Source organism: Anopheles gambiae, chromosome 3 (genome assembly GCF_943734735.2).
Source record: "Anopheles gambiae chromosome 3, idAnoGambNW_F1_1, whole genome shotgun sequence".
Classification (NCBI taxonomy): domain Eukaryota; kingdom Metazoa; phylum Arthropoda; class Insecta; order Diptera; family Culicidae; genus Anopheles; species Anopheles gambiae.
The window spans coordinates 29586311-29603115 of record NC_064602.1 but is presented as its reverse complement, the minus strand read 5'-3'; the positions used below and the strand labels follow the sequence as shown (position 1 = coordinate 29603115).

The following is a 16805-nucleotide window of genomic DNA, read 5'->3' as shown; positions in this document are numbered from 1 at the left end:
TTACGGCTAGAGCGGCAGTGTCTAATATACATTAATTAGTAAAAAAATTGAAACAATAATCCTCACTTTTCAGCGTTTCCTTCACTCTTACAGAATTGAAAAATATATAAAATAACAATAAATCATTTAACTTGAAGTTAGAAAAATCAAGGGACAAAGCTTCCAGGGCTACAATTCGTTACGTTAATAGCTTGGAATTCTTATTTCTTATGTTACTAGTAATGACTTTATAATATGCTTAATGAATCTTCTTCTTCTTCTTCAACAACCGTTGTCGGAAACACATTTGCTGCACATACAAAAAACAGGTTTATTGAACCGGCTAGCGCAAGTGTAGCAGCATACGGCAATGACCGTACTTTCCCGTGAAACCTGTTTGAACGAACGCGGCCGTTCAAGGTCGTACAGTGTGCGCACTTGTCCTCGCGTTCTCGTGGGAGCGCATCGCATTATCAGTGTTACGGTGGCAGCATCGAGAGTAAGATGCTGTGCATAAAGCAAAGTGTAGTGTTTGTTGTTGCATTGCTGTTGAATCGATTCAGTAAGTTGCTCAAAGTGTAATGATTGCCGCACAACAAGGCTGTTACTGTTACGGATGTATTTGTTTACAGGCAATGGTGATCGAACGTTCATGGCGTACATGGAGAACGAATTGAACAGGAAGCAAACGATGATGCCCAATGTACGCGAATCGTTAGATGGTTGGTTGTTTGGATTGTTCCTTTTGTTGGAAAAATATCTTATTTTCTGTTTTTGGCTGATCAGATTGTCATATGCGATACTACAAACACAGTCTGGTGGAAAGTTCTTATCCCGTCTTTCAAAGGCCGCATCAAAAGATGAGAGATTTTCCTCATCTAGGCCGTATTGGTTGGACCGGTATCGATGGAACGGTCCGTTGGAACTGTAGTGGAACGCTGGTGTGGGAAAACTTCATACTAACATCAGCTCGTTGTACAACGGAGGGCAAGTACGTGACGATATGTTTCATTTCATTTGATTAGAATTATGCAATTGTTTGTAAATAATCTTGTACACAGCTCCATAGCTCCAGATGTGGTGAGATTTGGTGATTCTGGTGAGATGCAGGAGATAAAGATCGCGGAAGCTGTACGCCATCCCGAGTATAGAAAGGGCATTACGCAGCACGACATTGCACTGTTACGTTTGCAGTCAAAAGTGGAGTGAGTAATGGCGTGAAGCGGGAAAGATTGGGTGTAACCAAAAATGCTCTTTGCACTTTCTTTTAGATTGGGCTCTACAGTTGTTCCGGCTTGCCTTTGGAACAATGAAGACGTGAAGTTTCACGCTATGACCTTGGCAGGATGGAGTGGCTCAGATGCATCAGACGTTGTTAAAGCTCAAGTCCAACCCACACTCGATGGTTGTGATCGTATGCTAAGTACGGATCTGTGTGTTGAAAGTACTGAATTGGGTTCATGTTTGGTAAGAATGCGTTGAGAGTGTTTCGATAAGAACGCATCATGAAAGACTCTTTTTTGTATAGGACGGTGGCTTTCTTCAGGTTCCATTGAATCACAATGGAAAGGTAACTCCATTTGTCGTTGCGATTGGTGCACCCTCGAATGTATCGTGCCAAAAATCGACTCCCTATGCAAAGGTGTCGTCCTATGTTCAGTGGATTGTTTCAACAATTCAAGCAAGTGGCGAGCCAGCATGGGGTTAGTGTACTGTATGATAATAGCTGTAAAGGATATTGAATGTTCTCAACCCTTTCAATTACAGAGTGGAAATTTAAAGAAGCCGAATGTGCTCTGCGTTACGTCCATCTAAGGCAGTACCAGAAACAAGTGTTGATCGATCAGACGGACACCTTTGACGTAGTAACACCGGCCAGAAGGCGTTTGGAGCCACGATACACCGAGGCGATGGTTGAGATTGGTTACGGAGCCTATTCAGTGAGCCGGGAAGACTGTTATGGGTTGATCATAGATGAGGATACCGTGCTAACGCTGGCCCAGTGCACCACAAACCATGGGTAATGGCTAGTGGTAACCATTTCGATATATGTCAAAAAATTGATTTCCTTTTGTGTTTCAGGAAACGGGCCACGTTTGTAATGTACATGGGAAATGAGCGCAATACCGTGGTGAAACATTACAACCATCCTGGATACCGTGAGGGACAGTATTACAACAACATTGGACTGTTGAAGGTGAGAACCCGTTTCGTGTTCTTTAGATCTTTCGTCCCGTTTTGTATATGGCATGAGAATGATCTGGCAGACAGCATTGTTGAGCTGACCGGGCACGGAAGGCGTGATCTTAATTACTTTAGTCTACACAATGCATCGGTGGACGTGTTTGGTAATTTCTTCAAATGGATTAAAGACGAATTTGGATGATCTAATACATCGTGGTTTCTCTTTCTTCTGATAGAACCACAAAATTTCCAGCTGATAGCGCGCGCCAATGTGCTCCCCATAAATAAATGTTCTTATCCGGAAGAGTTTTCAAAGAATCTATCGAACGGTTTGACCGACGAGCATCTGTGCTTTGGCAATGAAGCCTATCTGGTGCCTGAAACATGTCAACAAGCAGCCGGTGGACCAATCGGAGGGAAGAAGTTCAAGTTCAACAAGCAGTTCCGCTATGCGTACGCACTGAACTCATTCGGGCGCGACTGTGGCTTTGGTCGCGCTGCAGTTGGTGTACGCTTGTCGAGCCACATTGGCTGGTTGCAATCGGTCCTGCTCCCCGACTACAGGAAAGACAGTGGATCGGTTCACTTCCTACATTCGGAGTTGGAGGAGAATGATACTTGCCGGCATGTGGACGGTGCGGAAGGGCTGTGTGTGGAGGCTACCAGATGCCCCAAGATTCGATACGATTTCTCTGTCAACCGACGGGTGGTCTTTTGTCAGACGTCAACCGTTGTTTGCTGTCCGTATGAGAATATGGTGAACAAAACGACTGCCAGTGGTCGGGAGTTGGATGAATGTGCGCATCGCATCAAGGCGAGTAGTGGAAGCACGAATGAAGCGCAGTTTGAAACGGGTTATATTCCAGAACCATATCTTGTTGAAGTCGGTTGGCGTGGAAATGGAGATGCTAAAGCCCAGTGGAGCTGTAGAGGAACACTGATAACCTCGAAGGCTGTTCTGACTAGTGTCAAATGCTTACAGCAGCAATCAATTGCTCCTTCCGTCATTAGACTTGGCTTGAATGAGGCAGCTCCTGTAGTGAACGTGGAAGAAACTATTTTACATCCTGAGTTTGATGTGGGCAGTGGCAAGAACAATATCGCTTTAATTAAGATGAGAGATGCAATTGATCAATCGACAATAGCTATATATCCGGCATGTCTTTGGAAGAATCAAACTCATACGCCGTTCGAAATGATTCAGCCTGTGATAAGTGAGTTGTTTTCTTCGAAGGGTGTGACTACGTTTCGTTGGTTCAACAATTAAACTTCTCTCTCTCTCTCTCTCTCTCTCTCACACTCTCTCTCTCTCTCTGTCCCTCATTTGCGCTCTCTCTCTTTCTCTCTCTCTCTTGTCTTCTTTCAGATGGCTCAACTGACTCGTATGTCTATCCTACAGCTATGTACAATAGAGACTGTCAGGCGCTGGAGGAAGGTCTTAGCTCCAACCAGCTGTGTGTTGATGTGCAGCCACACGATACGAAAGTATCCCTGGGAGATCCTCTGTTTTGGTCGGAAGTGATGGATGATGGCACGTGGGTGCAGTATTTGGTGGGAATCATGAGTCACGTGACCGCCGGCGATCGCACAGTGCACGTTTACAGTCGTATATCGTCGTATGTTGGGTGGATTAAAAGTATTCTGTAGGATTAAAAAAAAAAAAACTGCTGCCATAAATACATGGCTGTATCCTAAAAGAGGTCGATTTGTGGCTAATGATTAATAAGACAAACGAAGCTTAAATAAAAATACTCCAACAATACCAGTTATTTCTTTTGTTGCTTTTACAAACTACTACACCGATGATCTTTCTATCTACAAAGCCAGATGTGCACCACAAACGAACTAATCAGATTCAATGCGGGCAAAGAGCCTGTTATGAAAATATAACCAGTTCTCGAAGCCGTTCTCGACAGTGATCGATCGCAACCGCAACCGCGTATATAAATGTTTTAATTGAATTTAATCGCCACCGAGAACGGAAACGTGAAGAAGAGATAAGCCGAAACACTTATAAAGACATCGTACTGATCGCAGGCAGCTCTCACTGATCGACTGACGCTTAACAAGATGTGGTTTGTGGTTTGTTCGCTAGGGCTGATTGTGTTGTTTGAACAGGGTAGTGCACTTGTTCCGACTGGAGATTTGAAGTCTCTCGACGAAAAGAATGTAATACTGCCAAACCGAAGAGAATCTTTAACAGGCAAGTGGATACTGCTCACTAGCTTTAGCGCTTTAAACTAACACACTTTTGAGCTTATATGTTTCAGATTGTCACTTCAGATACTACAAATATGGTAAAACATCGATGATAAAACCCGCCTTCGGTCAAACGACTTACCTGCGTGAGTTTGCGCACATGGCAGCTATAGGGTGGACGCAGCCCGATGACACGATCACTTGGAACTGCGGCGGTTCGTTGATATGGGAGAACTACATTCTAACTGCGGCACACTGTGTCGAAGACGCTCAGTAAGAAAATGCGCAGAGAGAGAGAGAGAGAGCTAAGCTGTCAGTTTACCAAATCTACTGTTCCGATAGACAAAATGCACCAGATGTGGCACGCTTTGGGGATTTGGATCTTTTCAACGCTACCGATGATCAGTACGCGCAGCAGCTGAAGATCGTAGAGATCATTCGACATCCCGAGCACCGGCATCGGGATCGCTATCACGATATTGCTCTCATGCGACTGGAGCATAAGGTGGTGTAAGTGTAAGCGGAGCAGTGAGGATCTAGTTTGATTGTATTTGTTTAAACTGTGTGTTTTTGTGTAGGCTACATGATACAGTGGCGCCGGCCTGTCTGTGGACTGATGATGAGATACGGTTCAAGCGGTTCGAAGCTACCGGTTGGGGCGATACAGGCTTTGGTAGACACTGCCGTTCTTTTTTGGTGTGCAAAATGTGATGCTCTTTTTCCTTGTAGCTGCTGCAAAAACGCCAATTTTACTGAAAGTAGCGCTCAGTTCGGTCGCCAACGAGCAGTGCAATGAGCACTATTCGAACCTTCGAGGTTTGCGAAACGGTTTGCATGCGAATCAGCTGTGCGCTGGCGATGCTCGTATGGACACATGTCTGGTAAGTACTTTTTATTGGTAATCAGGTATCATTCAAAATTAACGTTACTTTTACTGTTGATTAAACTTCATTCCACTACCAATGTGATGCTGCAATTATAAAAATTACGAAACTTTTTGACGTATCCTTTATACCAGTGACAATTGCTTATCTTTTATTGGCTTTATGTGTATTAAAATCTGAATTGTTATTGTTCAAACATCTGAACTTGTTGCCCTATTTTGTTTGTTTATTCGACGATTTTCGTCCTATTTTTGTTCAAATTTGTTTAATAGCAACATAAACTGTTTGAGAATCTTGGTCCAAGTCACTCTCCACTCTTTAGTTCAATAAATTAGTTCATAGAATGATCCTTCTACCCAATGAAAGCTCTCTCTTGTACCTAATGAGTCTCTAATTTCTTGAATTGCATTGTCTTCCTTTTGCAGGGTGATTCTGGAGGACCGCTGCAGGTAAAGCTACTGCACAACACGCGTGAAACACCCTTCCTGGTCGGAGTAACTTCATTTGGATTGGCGTGCGGTTTGTCCGTTCCCGGAGTGTACACTAGAGTTGCGCCCTACGTACCCTGGATAAGGTCCGTGCTGAAAGATCGCGGGGAAAATGCGACAGGTAAGTTTTACGGTTCTGGAAAAAAAAGTTTGTTGGCATATAGGAACGTCTGATCTTGTTCGGTGCAGAATGGAAATTCCAACCTCAGGCCTGCGCCTTACGCTACGCCCAGTACCGTGAGTTTGAGCCGCGAGTTTTGCTGCACAAAACGAAAGATTCGGAGCAAATAGATCTGTCTGAGGCGCATTTGTTTTCAACGGCATCCCGACAGCTGGCTTCAATCCACTGGAACGGAACGGACCATTCAGAGCAGAATGACTGCTTCGGGGTGATCGTCGATGACAGTACGATCGTGACACTTGCCCGCTGTACAAGGAAGAATGGGTATCGTTTTGTTTTGTGTGTCAATAGTAGGTCAATTTTCATCATTTATCAATTACAGCTTGCCTCCCGCCTATGTCAGCTATTTGGAAAATGAAAGGAACGCTGTCATTCGCTCTTACATACATCCAAATTGGAAAGAGGGATCGCTTTATGGAGACGTAGGACTTCTTCAGCTGAAAGAGCCGTTGAAGATTTCTTTGCAATTTCAACCAGCTTGCATCTGGGATCGCGCAGACCTTCCTGAGTCGGAGTTTTTTGTTTCTGGCCGTGGGCTGTCCGAGCTTCATGCTATTCACGTCGAGGAAGATGATTTAGAAACAAGTGCTTGTAAGTTGCTCTGATGTGCTCTGTAACCCTCTCTCACTTTTTCTAATGACAATATCATTTCCTTGTAAGCTTTGAATCACATAATCAATGTTCTTGGAGTAGTAGAGCTTCATAACGGGACCAACTGCACGCAGCATCGTAACGAAACGCCGGCCGAACATCTCTGCTTCGGAGCCAAACCGTTCCTGGTGCCAAGTACCTGTCACCAATCACTGGGTGGTCCGCTAGAGCGTGAAGTGGGGCGTTTTGGTCGTAGCCTACCCTACGTGTACGCGCTGAGCCTTGCAGGCCGTGACTGTGGTTACGGTGAATCGGCACTCGGCGTTCGGTTAGCTTCCCATCTGGCGTGGTTCAATTCGATCCTGTTTCCGAAGAGGGTCGAAGAAGATCCCGCGGAAGCGTTCATTTTCCTGAACAATGATTTGGAAGAGGGTGACACGTGTGCGGTGGACGGCGTTGGGATGGGTGTGTGTACAAGTGCAGTGAATTGTCCGAGAATGTTGTACCGCTTTCAGCAAAATCAACCGGTGCAGTTTTGTGGCAGTGGATCGGTGTTGTGCTGTCCGCGGGAGGACGTACGGAGTGCGCTAGATGCAGAATGGCGAGAAATCGACAGCTGTGCCACGAGACGGAATAGCGAGGAGGATGATTTCGATCCAAGGCACCATATGGTAGGTAAATGTTGATATCCTCTTTACGGATCCTTATTTGTGCACAAACCATTCGTACAGGTATCCTTAGATTTGAGTCAAGGGATAGAAACGCAGACTTGTATCGCAACAATGATTAGCAACAGAACGTTTTTGACCGCTGCCAGCTGTCTGGAAGGGAAGGGCACGCTCAAATACGTAACATTAGACAATAGAGAGATTCAAATGGTTGTCTTGATGGTGGTTGAGAAGGTAACAGTCCATCCAGAGTACGACAGTACTACGAAACACAATAACATTGCACTGGTAACGGTAATGCACCGCACCGACATAGCGTTCGGTAAGAGTCCAATCTGTTTGTGGAGCAACCAAACGCACACGCCGTTTTATCTGGAGCAAGTTGGGCTAACGGGTAGGTTGTAAATAATACCCGGTTTTACACACAACCAACACACAGCTATCGTTCTGTTACTTGTAGAAGAATCAACGCTTGGTCCAGCCCTTGCATTCACAAAGTTTAACAGTGATTGTGACCGGACGTTTCGGAGAACGTTGAACGACCACGAACTATGCGTAGATGTGGAACAACTGCCATACATGGACACGGTTGAGGTAGATGAAGGCATGCCGGCTTTCTGGAAAGGACGCGGTACCGGCAACTATCTCGTTGGGATAGCGAGCCACAGTGCACCGAACGATAGTCGTGTATTTCTGCACACGCGCATTGCACCGTACGTAGGATGGATTAAAAGTGTTTTGTGATACAACATACTGAATAAAAGCAAAACTGTAAATTAGTTAGCAACTTTTTTGAAATAAAACATTATCAATATGTTTTACTCAGCAAAATGTTGTTGTGTATGTGTACTTTACGTGTGTCAGAGAATCTCACATGAATTTTCGAATAGATATTCTAAACGACATTGTCATACTTGAACATCTTTAAGTATGCAGCAGTTGATTTGTCGCTTTTCCAACATTTCAGGTGTTTAATCGTTTTCACTGCTTCCTATTTTCGGATGTAAAAGCATGTGAAATAGGTAGACAATGTTATTGATTAGTTGAAATACTAGTATTGCGCGATTCGTGGTAGTAGTGTGGTCGCTTATGTGATTCATCGAGCACATTCCCATTTTCTCAAAGCAAGAAAAGAGTTTTCCAAAAATACATAATCATAAATAAAACAAATTGTAAGGAAGCTTTAGGCTAAACCATGTTTGAATTTGTTGCATACTATAAAAGGTCGGCTGATAAGTCCCTGGTCTGACACATAGATGGCGCCGCTAGTATTAAATGCATATTATTTTTATATAGTACCATCCTTCAAATGATTCGTGTCAAAATTTGACGTCTGTATGTCAATTAGTTAGTGAGACAGAGCGTCTTTTGTCAAGCAGCTTTTGTTAACTTTTTGTCCACCAAGACAACGCACCGTGCCACAAGTCATTGAAAACGATGGCAAAAATTCATGAATTAGGCTTCGAATTGCTTCCCCACCCACCGTATTCTCCAGATCTGGCCCCCAGCGACTTTTTCTTGTTCTCAGACCTCAAAAGGATGCTCTCAGGGAAAAAATTTGGCTGCAATGAAGAGGTGGTCGCCGAAACTGAGGCCTATTTTGAGGCAAAACCGAAGGAGTACTACCAAAATGGTATCAAAAAATTGGAAGGTGGTTATAATCGTTGTATCGCTCTTGAAGGGAACTATGTTGAATAATAAAAACGAATTTTGACAAAAAAAATGTGTTTTTCTTTGTTAGTCCGGGGACTTATCAGCCAACCTGTTATTACAAGCATGTTGTTATCATCGGAAGTTACAATCAAGTATGATTTAGAATGCGATCGTTTGCTGGTTTACAATTTTTGTTGTAGATTCTTCACTAAGCATTAGGCTTGTTTTTAAGATGATGTTTGTCTGCTTCTTCTTCGCAGCTTTTCGAAGCTTATTTAGTTTCACGCAGCCACATTGTCAGTCCTTAATACGGGGGAAAGATACATTATAGACTTATATATTATAGGCTAGAAACCACGTGACGGGCATGCTATTAAGTTGTCCGAGCTGATGCCAAGGGGCCGCAATACATTTTTCACAAACGGTTTACTAGCACACTGTAATAAAAATTAAGATAAGTTAAGACTTTTTGCAGTTCAAGAGATATTTCTACAATCATTAGTCATACTGACTTCATTGGCATTGGTGTTACATTATACTGGAATGATAAGTAAAAAAAAAAGATGATTTAAATATTATGTGAAGTTAATTAAAAGAAAGTTGAATAATCAAACATTGATAGTTTGTAGATACAACGCAAACACTAGATCATACTATTTCTTGTCTGTAAATCATAATTCTACCCCGGTTCACCCGCTAACAAAGCGTAAAAAATGTGTGCTTAAAATAGACTTTTGCGTCTTTCCACATTCCGATTGTGCCATGCCTTGGCTTTTTTCTTCTGGTCAGTGCTTGTCTTAAGATGCTGGGCAAAACCCCCGGCACATGTTCAGCAAAATGTAAATAGGTTTGCTCCATTGTTTTCGGTGCTAGTTTGGCTTTCAAATCGATTTGCAACTCAGTTTGTGTTCGGCTTCGTCATGGTACGCTTCTTGGCGATCTTACAGGGTTTCCCACGATTTATTGGTTGGTTCCCATCAATTTTTGGTGGGTTCCCATGTTTGTTTGGTGCGTTCCCACGATTTTTTGGTCGTTTCCCAGAATTTTTTGGTGCAATTGTATTGATATCCAATCGGAAAATACCAATAAATTATGGGAACAAACCAAAAATCTATGGGATACGACCAAAAAATCGTGGGAACGCACCAAAAAATCATGGGAACTGACCAATAAATCGTGGGAAACCCTGTATTGTGGTGTATGGTTCTGGTGAATTTAGGTACTTTTGTTTTCCGATACAATTAACATTATATACAATCAACGAAAAGAATGATTTTAAGGACACAGTTTTTCATCTTTACTAGCATCTGCCGAGCTGGCAGGTCTAGCGAATCCCGCCCAAGGTGTACTGCATGAAGCGCTGAAACCAAACGAGCGCGAAACATTAGACGGTAAGTAGGGTTTTGTCCTGAGCGTTGTGTTGCGTTATTTATTATAAAGAGCTGTTCTTCTTCAAACGCAGACTGTCACCTGCGCTTTTACAGCTTTGGAAGCGGTGGGGCGGTGGCGCCTGCCGCCGGTAGGCCAGCATATTTGCGCGAGTTTGCTCACATAGGCACGATCGGCTGGAGCCAGCCCGCTGGTACGGTACGGTGGAGCTGTGGTGGATCGCTGATGTGGGAGAACTTTGTGCTGACGGCGGCATACTGTGCAGCGGACTTGAAGTATTGTTAATGTTGTGCTTCTAAGGAAAGAAGAGTCAGTTGAAAAACTTTTTTTTCTTCATGTGCATTAGCAATGAACCACCGGACGTGGTACGCTTTGGAGATTTGAATCTGTACAACTCGACGGACGACCAGTTTGCGCAGCAGTACAAGATTGCAGAGATTTTGCGCCATCCGGAGCATCGCTTCAGCGCCAAATACCATGACATTGCGCTGATTAAGCTAGAGCAACGTATCACGTAAGTGTTGCTTCCTTGTCGAGCGTGTTGTGCTGTCTGTTTGATCGCAGTTGCTTCTACCTTTGGGACGGTGGATAGATTGAATGAAACCGTTGCACCCGCCTGTCTTTGGAGCGAGGAGGAGCTGCGGTTCGACGTGCTGGAAGCGGCCGTCTGGGGAGCAACCGGTTTCGGTAGGTGTTGTGCTTACGGTTTCGGAATTATGCTTACGATACGGCATCAATCCCACGTTTAGGGCAATCCCAAACGCCGACACTGCTGAAGGTCTCGCTGAAACCGGTCGAGCGGGACCGGTGCGATCAGTTCTACCGGGTGGGCGATCGTGGCCTACGTGAGGGATTGCAAGACTATCAGCTGTGCGCTGGCGATGTGAAGATGGACACCTGTCCGGTAAGTGGAAGAAGCTTAATGCGCACATTCGGAATGATGGCTTTAAACTATGGTGCTATCGTGCAGGGTGACTCGGGAGGACCGCTACAGGTGAAGCTACTGCACAATGCCAAGGTGACACCGTTTGTTGTGGCGGTGACGTCTTTTGGGAGCGCTTGCGGCCAGTCTACGCCGGGTGTGTACACAAAGGTGTCAAAATACGCTCCATGGATTCGATCGGTTATAGCGGCGCACGAGACTGATGCTGAAGGTGGGAGGATATTTTCTTGGATAACCCTTAATATTGAATAATATTTAACGTCTTTGCCTAAGAATGGAAGTTTGAACCCTACGCTTGTGCGTTACGGTACGTCCAGCTGCGAGAATACGAACCGGATGTTGTGTCACGCAAATCGGAAGGCCATGAATCGTTAAGCTTCGACGGAGTGCATATCACGATCGAAGATTCCCTTTCTACGGTGAAGATCGGTTGGGAAGATGCAAAGCTTAAGGCACCGGACAACTGTTACGGTGTTTTGATCGACGAAGATACTGTCCTAACGCTTGCTGAGTGCACTAGTTATGAAGGGTAAGTATAGCAGATGATCCTTTAGAGAAGATTAAATCCTTTGCTATTTCCAAACAGCCTACCAGCCACTCACGTGATCGTTCTAGATGATATATGGAAGGAAATTGTACGTCTCTACACACATCCGAACTATCGTTCAGGATCACACTACAACAATATAGCAATCGTGAAGCTGAAGGAACCAATCTTCTTCACTTCGCGCTACTTTACGCCCGCATGTCCCTGGTTTTATCCGGAACTGCCCGATCCAGAGTTTGAGGTTACTGGTCGTGGTCGTAACGATCTTAACACTGTTCCACTGTACGATGAACAAGTGATTGGGATAGGTATGTATGTAGGTAGGCCTATTTAAGATGTGATCTTCCGCTATTTAAACCTCGCTTTAGATGCTAGGAATGCCTCTTTGCTGGTACGATCGGCTCAACAGCGCGATGGAAACTGTTCCCTCTCCCAAACACATCGTCAGCTTTTCACCAACGATCTGTCAGACGAGCATCTTTGCTTTGGACATGGTACCTTTCTGGTGCCAGATACCTGTGAACAGCTGTTCGGTGGACCGATACAGCGCAATCTATTCCGGTACTCCAAGTACTTCAAGCATGTGTACGTGCTTAACCTGCTCGGTCGGGACTGCGGATTTGGCCAGTCGGCAGTTGGAGTACGGCTTGCCCATCACGCAGAATGGCTGAGCAAGGTACTGCTGCCTCAGCGACGTCATGCAGCTGCACCGGTACAGTTCTACAACACCGATCTGGAGCTGAACGATCACTGTCGGCGTACGGATGGGAGTCAGGGCGTTTGCACTGAGCTTGCCCGTTGTCCGAAGGTGCGATACAGCAGGTTACATTCTGCGCCAACAGGACGATTGTATGCTGTCCGTATCATAATGTGCTGAACGGAACTGATGACGTTGGTATTGAGCTGGATGAGTGCGAAGCGAGATACAGTGCGTTGCATCAGAATGGGATATTTGAGCCATATTGGGAAAACCCGATCGTGGAACGTTTTCCCCATGTAGTAAGTACTGTTGACTGACTTGATCATGGTAATGTATTGAAGATTGTCATTTCCCACTAGATCATGATCGCTTGGCAAACGAGTGATGGGGAGTTTGACTTCTGTGTTGGCACACTTATCACACGAATTATGGCTCTGTCGTCCGCCAACTGTCTGTCACGCATCAGCAGCAACCGTACCGTGGTGAAGCTGGGATGGGAAAAGACGGCTCCTACATTGTGGGTAAAGGAAACAATTCTGCATCCCCAGTACGAGGAAAGCACACTGCGAAATGATATCGGAATAATGAAGATTGATGGTGAAGTGGATTCGAAAACGGGCAAAGTGCCGGCCTGCCTGTGGCACAATCAAACCCACACACCGTTCCATATGCGGCAGTTTATGCTGTCAGGTGAGAAGATCACAATGGATTTGTAAGGAAAATATGATTAATTAGTTTATGCTCGTCTTCACACTACATTCCAGAGTTACAGTACCTGATCAGCTACCCAAAGTATAACAAAGACTGTGAGGCGTACCAGCACTTTGGCAACCGGAACTCTGTGCCGATTTGGAGTTGGAGTTTCAAGCGATTGAAACGGGTGAGCCAGCGTTTTGGCAGAAACAGCTTGCAGATGGTGGCGGGGTTGTCCACTATCTGGTCGGGATTGTGAGCTATGTTTTCCCGATGACCACGGTGCAGACAAGGGTCGAATCATACGTCGATTGGATCAAGATGCAAGTGTAGCTGAAGACCTAGAAAATTCGTTAAGTTTCATTCTCGAGAAAACATTAGCCGGCATCGCGAATAAATGAACTCTTTTTGACAGTCGTTTAAAGTTCATTTTGGTTTAACTGAATTCATTTTTTGTTCATTCCTGTTAAAATAAACGATCGTCAAAATAGTTAACGACTGCTCGATATCGCATATGGGCAAACACGGGGAAAAACATCGAGCAGTATAATTAAACGACTGTTAATTTGCATCGCATACGCTCTTGACAGTCGTTTGTTTAACGAAGGCATAGGACCAGTCGTTAAAATTAACAAATGAACTCAATATGATCGCGATACCAAATTCTAGCAATTTTTAACGACTTTGGTTAATTTTTAACGACTGTTAATTTTAAACCATTTCTTTCGCGATGCAAGCTATTGTTTTGAACGTAAGCGCAAGAACTTTAAAACCTCTGTAATGTAACAACCCAGTTTTTATCCGACAGTCCAAGACAAACATGAAGATAAGAGAGAGAAAGAAAGTGAACTATGGGTTGCAATTTTGCTTCTTGAAAGCTAATTTCATGTATGCTATAGTCTTATTAGATGTTCTCCTTATTTTTACTATATCTTGGAATTAGTCGAAAAATATATGACAATCGTGCTTTCTAAGAAATTTTTTTGTGTGTTACAAAAATTAATGAAATTTCTATCTATTGTTTTGAGTTAATCAAAAATGAAATTTTTTATGTTTTATAAATGTCACATTATTTCATTAACAGAAGCAAACAAAAACTGTCGCTTAAATATCCGCCGCCAAGAAAAACAAAGCAATTTGTTCCGATTGGCAGCGATTACCACAATCGTTTCCTATCTCATACACATGTAAACGCTTGACAACGTACCAATAACCATCCAGTCAGCTCAAATGCCAAGCATGGCTATACATCGAATGGTTTTATCACGTGTACGGCGAAGCAGTCTGATATCCTGCCCCAAAGCGCCAAATGCTCTCCCAACTGGACGCTAATTGATTTCTCCGAATGTGATTACATACTACAATTTACAGCACATGGTTCGCTCCTGTCTTCGGTTGCTGTTCATTGCGTCCCGTTCTTTGGGTTGTAGGGAAAGTGCTTTAACGCTCATGGTGATGATACGCTACTGATAAGAAACAAACGAATGGTAAAGCTAATTGAATAATAAATAGCATTAAAGGCGGAGCAAAAAGGCTTTCAAACGCAGCTGAGAGTTGGCAACGGCAACAACAGACGGGGACTACACTAATGAACGCAATCGAGCAACATAATTCAGCATAATGACTCTGAGACTAATGTACTACAAAGCGGTTGTGGAGGAGAAGGCTGGTGAGAGTGTGGCTGTTTCGTTTTTATTGTTCGAGAAGCTTTATTTCTGTTACTGTAACACTTGAAAAAGCCTATTTTTCTGAGCACCGAAGTATTTTTCTTCTTTTTTGCTTCCTACATACGGATTTCATGGAAATCAGCTTGAGCTTCCGCCAGCCCAGGAGGTGGAACGATAGATTGCGTACGTAGCGGAAATTAATGCCACCATCCAACCCACCAACTTTGCGCGAACTGTTGTCGCTTGGTCGTTGCGCGTTGCTTCCTCTCGCTGAGGTAAGTACATTTTCTCCCCAGGTGCATCCGAGAGTAGGGGTTGCCAGCGGAAATGTTGCGTTCAACTCAAGTAGGCCGATGTTCGTGAAGCGTCAAGTCAAGGCAACGCCAAACTGGAAACAAAATTAGATAAAACAACAATCTCCTTTGGTTGCTGCCACTGGTGCTTTTGCCGGCAGCGAAGCGAACGTTGCGTTCCGCGTGCACCTCGGTTTGCCATTTCTTGAGGCTGTTTGGTGTGTACACTTGGTGACAGACCGAGTAGTGCGCAGTTTACTGATGTTGACAAGGAGCAGTTCAAGGTTTTGATTTTGTCCGCTTGCAATAGTTGACAGTGGCAAACATAATTACATGCGTTGGTAAACTCGGTTAGTGTTGGTGATTTTTGAGTTGTGGGCTTTCTGCATCAACTGTGTGGCTGAAAAGTTGGAGAAATATATGAAATCAAATAATGGTTTTAAAGAAACTGGAACTACTATCATGTTAAATATAATGGTTTAAATTTGAATTTTATGTACGGATTATTTCACACAAACTTCTCAATTAATCCACATGGCCATGAATGTTATTTTAACCAAATGGGCTTATTTGGTAACATATATCTATCTCTCCTATTCAGGCACCCAATATCCTGCTGAGTAGACAGATGTGAGGCACGTGGCACATTTGAGCGCACCGGTAATTCAATATCATCGCTAGTGATTGCTCGAAAGAAATCAAACGATGACTTCAGTCATCGTTCCGTCGTTCATTTTGTTTCTTTTCCGCACAAGGAGGGAAATGTAATACATTTATTTTTGCACATCTTTTAATCTAAGTGTCCCACACTGGCAACGTAGAATAAGGCAGTTTCAAAGGAGTGTGGCACCCCAGTCAGTAGGAAGCACGTGCTAGTAAGGGTCTTGGCTATTAGAGCTATTCTTAGAATAAAAACACGCTGTGAAATTATTATAATTCATTTCGTTACGAGTATCTTTTCGAGGCTTCTTAATGATAGAAGCATGGAAAGCATCATCATCTTCCTGCTAATACCATCAACAGTTGTTTTTTTTTTTTTGGAAATCATTCAAAGAATGGAAAGGAATAAAGGAACAAGGAAATAAATTGAGTTCGATACAAAATGACCACTGGTGTACTTATATAAAGTTCAAGTACTACTTATCTGGTTTTATTTACGCATTAAAGGTATTGGTGTAGGCGAATATGGTCCGACTTGCTACTGAACTTTAGCTGCTGAACAATGTTTGGACATGTATAAGCTCTCTACGCTCCTGGACGTTTACAATCACTCTGCGCCAATATTTGCTGAGTAATCGATCATCGACGGTAGGTTGTCTTGTGGAAACATCATCAGTGGTGAGTAAGTAATGCCTCGGTTTGTTTGAGGATAGCAAGAGAAGGACCGGCAAATAATCGTTTTTTACAAACAAATTAAAAGAAGCGTTACTTTCGTATGATTTTCAAGATATTGCAGGTAAAATTTTATGGGGATAGGTCATGCAGTTTAACTTGGACATAACTTATAAGAGTTAGTCATCAGAAACATTTATGTTTAACTTTAACAAAATGTCATTGAATGTAATAAATTTGAAGCATTCACAAGATTGTTTTAATTCCATATCATGAAGAATAAGCAATACGGCAAAGCCGTACCTCCTGAATAAAAAAAATCATTACAAACCATAAATTTTCACATGAAACACTGAATTTTCTTGGACAGTCAGACAGTACATACAATGTTCCTAATCGATTCTGTTTGATTAT

At 43.5% G+C, this 16805-nt stretch overlaps 3 protein-coding genes across 3 annotated transcripts; all 3 read left to right on the top strand.

Annotated features, from left to right (window-relative positions):
• Positions 1-418: 418 nt before the first annotated feature.
• LOC4578163 (uncharacterized) lies at positions 419-3925 on the top strand. The gene is made up of 10 exons (XM_061656035.1): positions 419-541; positions 612-701; positions 766-970; positions 1041-1184; positions 1251-1446; positions 1508-1682; positions 1747-1999; positions 2062-2327; positions 2400-3377; positions 3530-3925. Exons 1-10 carry the CDS (start codon positions 484-486, stop codon positions 3808-3810), a joined length of 2646 nt encoding a protein of 881 aa, XP_061512019.1. The 5' UTR covers positions 419-483; the 3' UTR covers positions 3811-3925.
• A 249-nt stretch (positions 3926-4174) lies between these two features.
• LOC133393029 (uncharacterized) lies at positions 4175-8005 on the top strand. The gene is made up of 11 exons (XM_061656034.1): positions 4175-4366; positions 4434-4635; positions 4705-4872; positions 4941-5035; positions 5092-5243; positions 5672-5855; positions 5924-6179; positions 6238-6506; positions 6576-7177; positions 7238-7568; positions 7635-8005. The coding sequence occupies exons 1-11, from the start codon at positions 4234-4236 to the stop codon at positions 7916-7918; spliced, it is 2676 nt and encodes an 891-aa protein (XP_061512018.1). The 5' UTR covers positions 4175-4233; the 3' UTR covers positions 7919-8005.
• A 1677-nt stretch (positions 8006-9682) lies between these two features.
• LOC1280205 (transmembrane protease serine 9) lies at positions 9683-13242 on the top strand. Its single transcript, XM_061659781.1, has 13 exons — positions 9683-9771; positions 10019-10046; positions 10132-10218; positions 10290-10491; positions 10563-10730; positions 10809-10903; positions 10966-11120; positions 11187-11370; positions 11433-11688; positions 11746-12014; positions 12075-12705; positions 12766-13096; positions 13171-13242. Exons 1-11 carry the CDS (start codon positions 9748-9750, stop codon positions 12581-12583), a joined length of 1977 nt encoding a protein of 658 aa, XP_061515765.1. The 5' UTR covers positions 9683-9747; the 3' UTR covers positions 12584-12705; positions 12766-13096; positions 13171-13242.
• Positions 13243-16805: the final 3563 nt, after the last annotated feature.

Coding starts and splice junctions, on each gene's coding strand:
- LOC4578163 (XM_061656035.1), top strand. CDS start 484: ATGCTGTGCATAAAGCAAAGTGTAGTGTTTGTTGTTGCATTGCTGTTG. Junction 2,328..2,399: donor TGCATCGGTGGACGTGTTTG/GTAATTTCTTCA, acceptor TTCTTCTGATAG/AACCACAAAATTTCCAGCTG. Junction 3,378..3,529: donor AATGATTCAGCCTGTGATAA/GTGAGTTGTTTT, acceptor GTCTTCTTTCAG/ATGGCTCAACTGACTCGTAT.
- LOC133393029 (XM_061656034.1), top strand. CDS start 4,234: ATGTGGTTTGTGGTTTGTTCGCTAGGGCTGATTGTGTTGTTTGAACAG. Junction 5,856..5,923: donor TCGCGGGGAAAATGCGACAG/GTAAGTTTTACG, acceptor TGTTCGGTGCAG/AATGGAAATTCCAACCTCAG. Junction 6,180..6,237: donor CGCTGTACAAGGAAGAATGG/GTATCGTTTTGT, acceptor TATCAATTACAG/CTTGCCTCCCGCCTATGTCA.
- LOC1280205 (XM_061659781.1), top strand. CDS start 9,748: ATGGTACGCTTCTTGGCGATCTTA. Junction 9,772..10,018: donor TACGCTTCTTGGCGATCTTA/CAGGGTTTCCCA, acceptor GGAAACCCTGTA/TTGTGGTGTATGGTTCTGGT. Junction 11,121..11,186: donor TGAAGATGGACACCTGTCCG/GTAAGTGGAAGA, acceptor GCTATCGTGCAG/GGTGACTCGGGAGGACCGCT.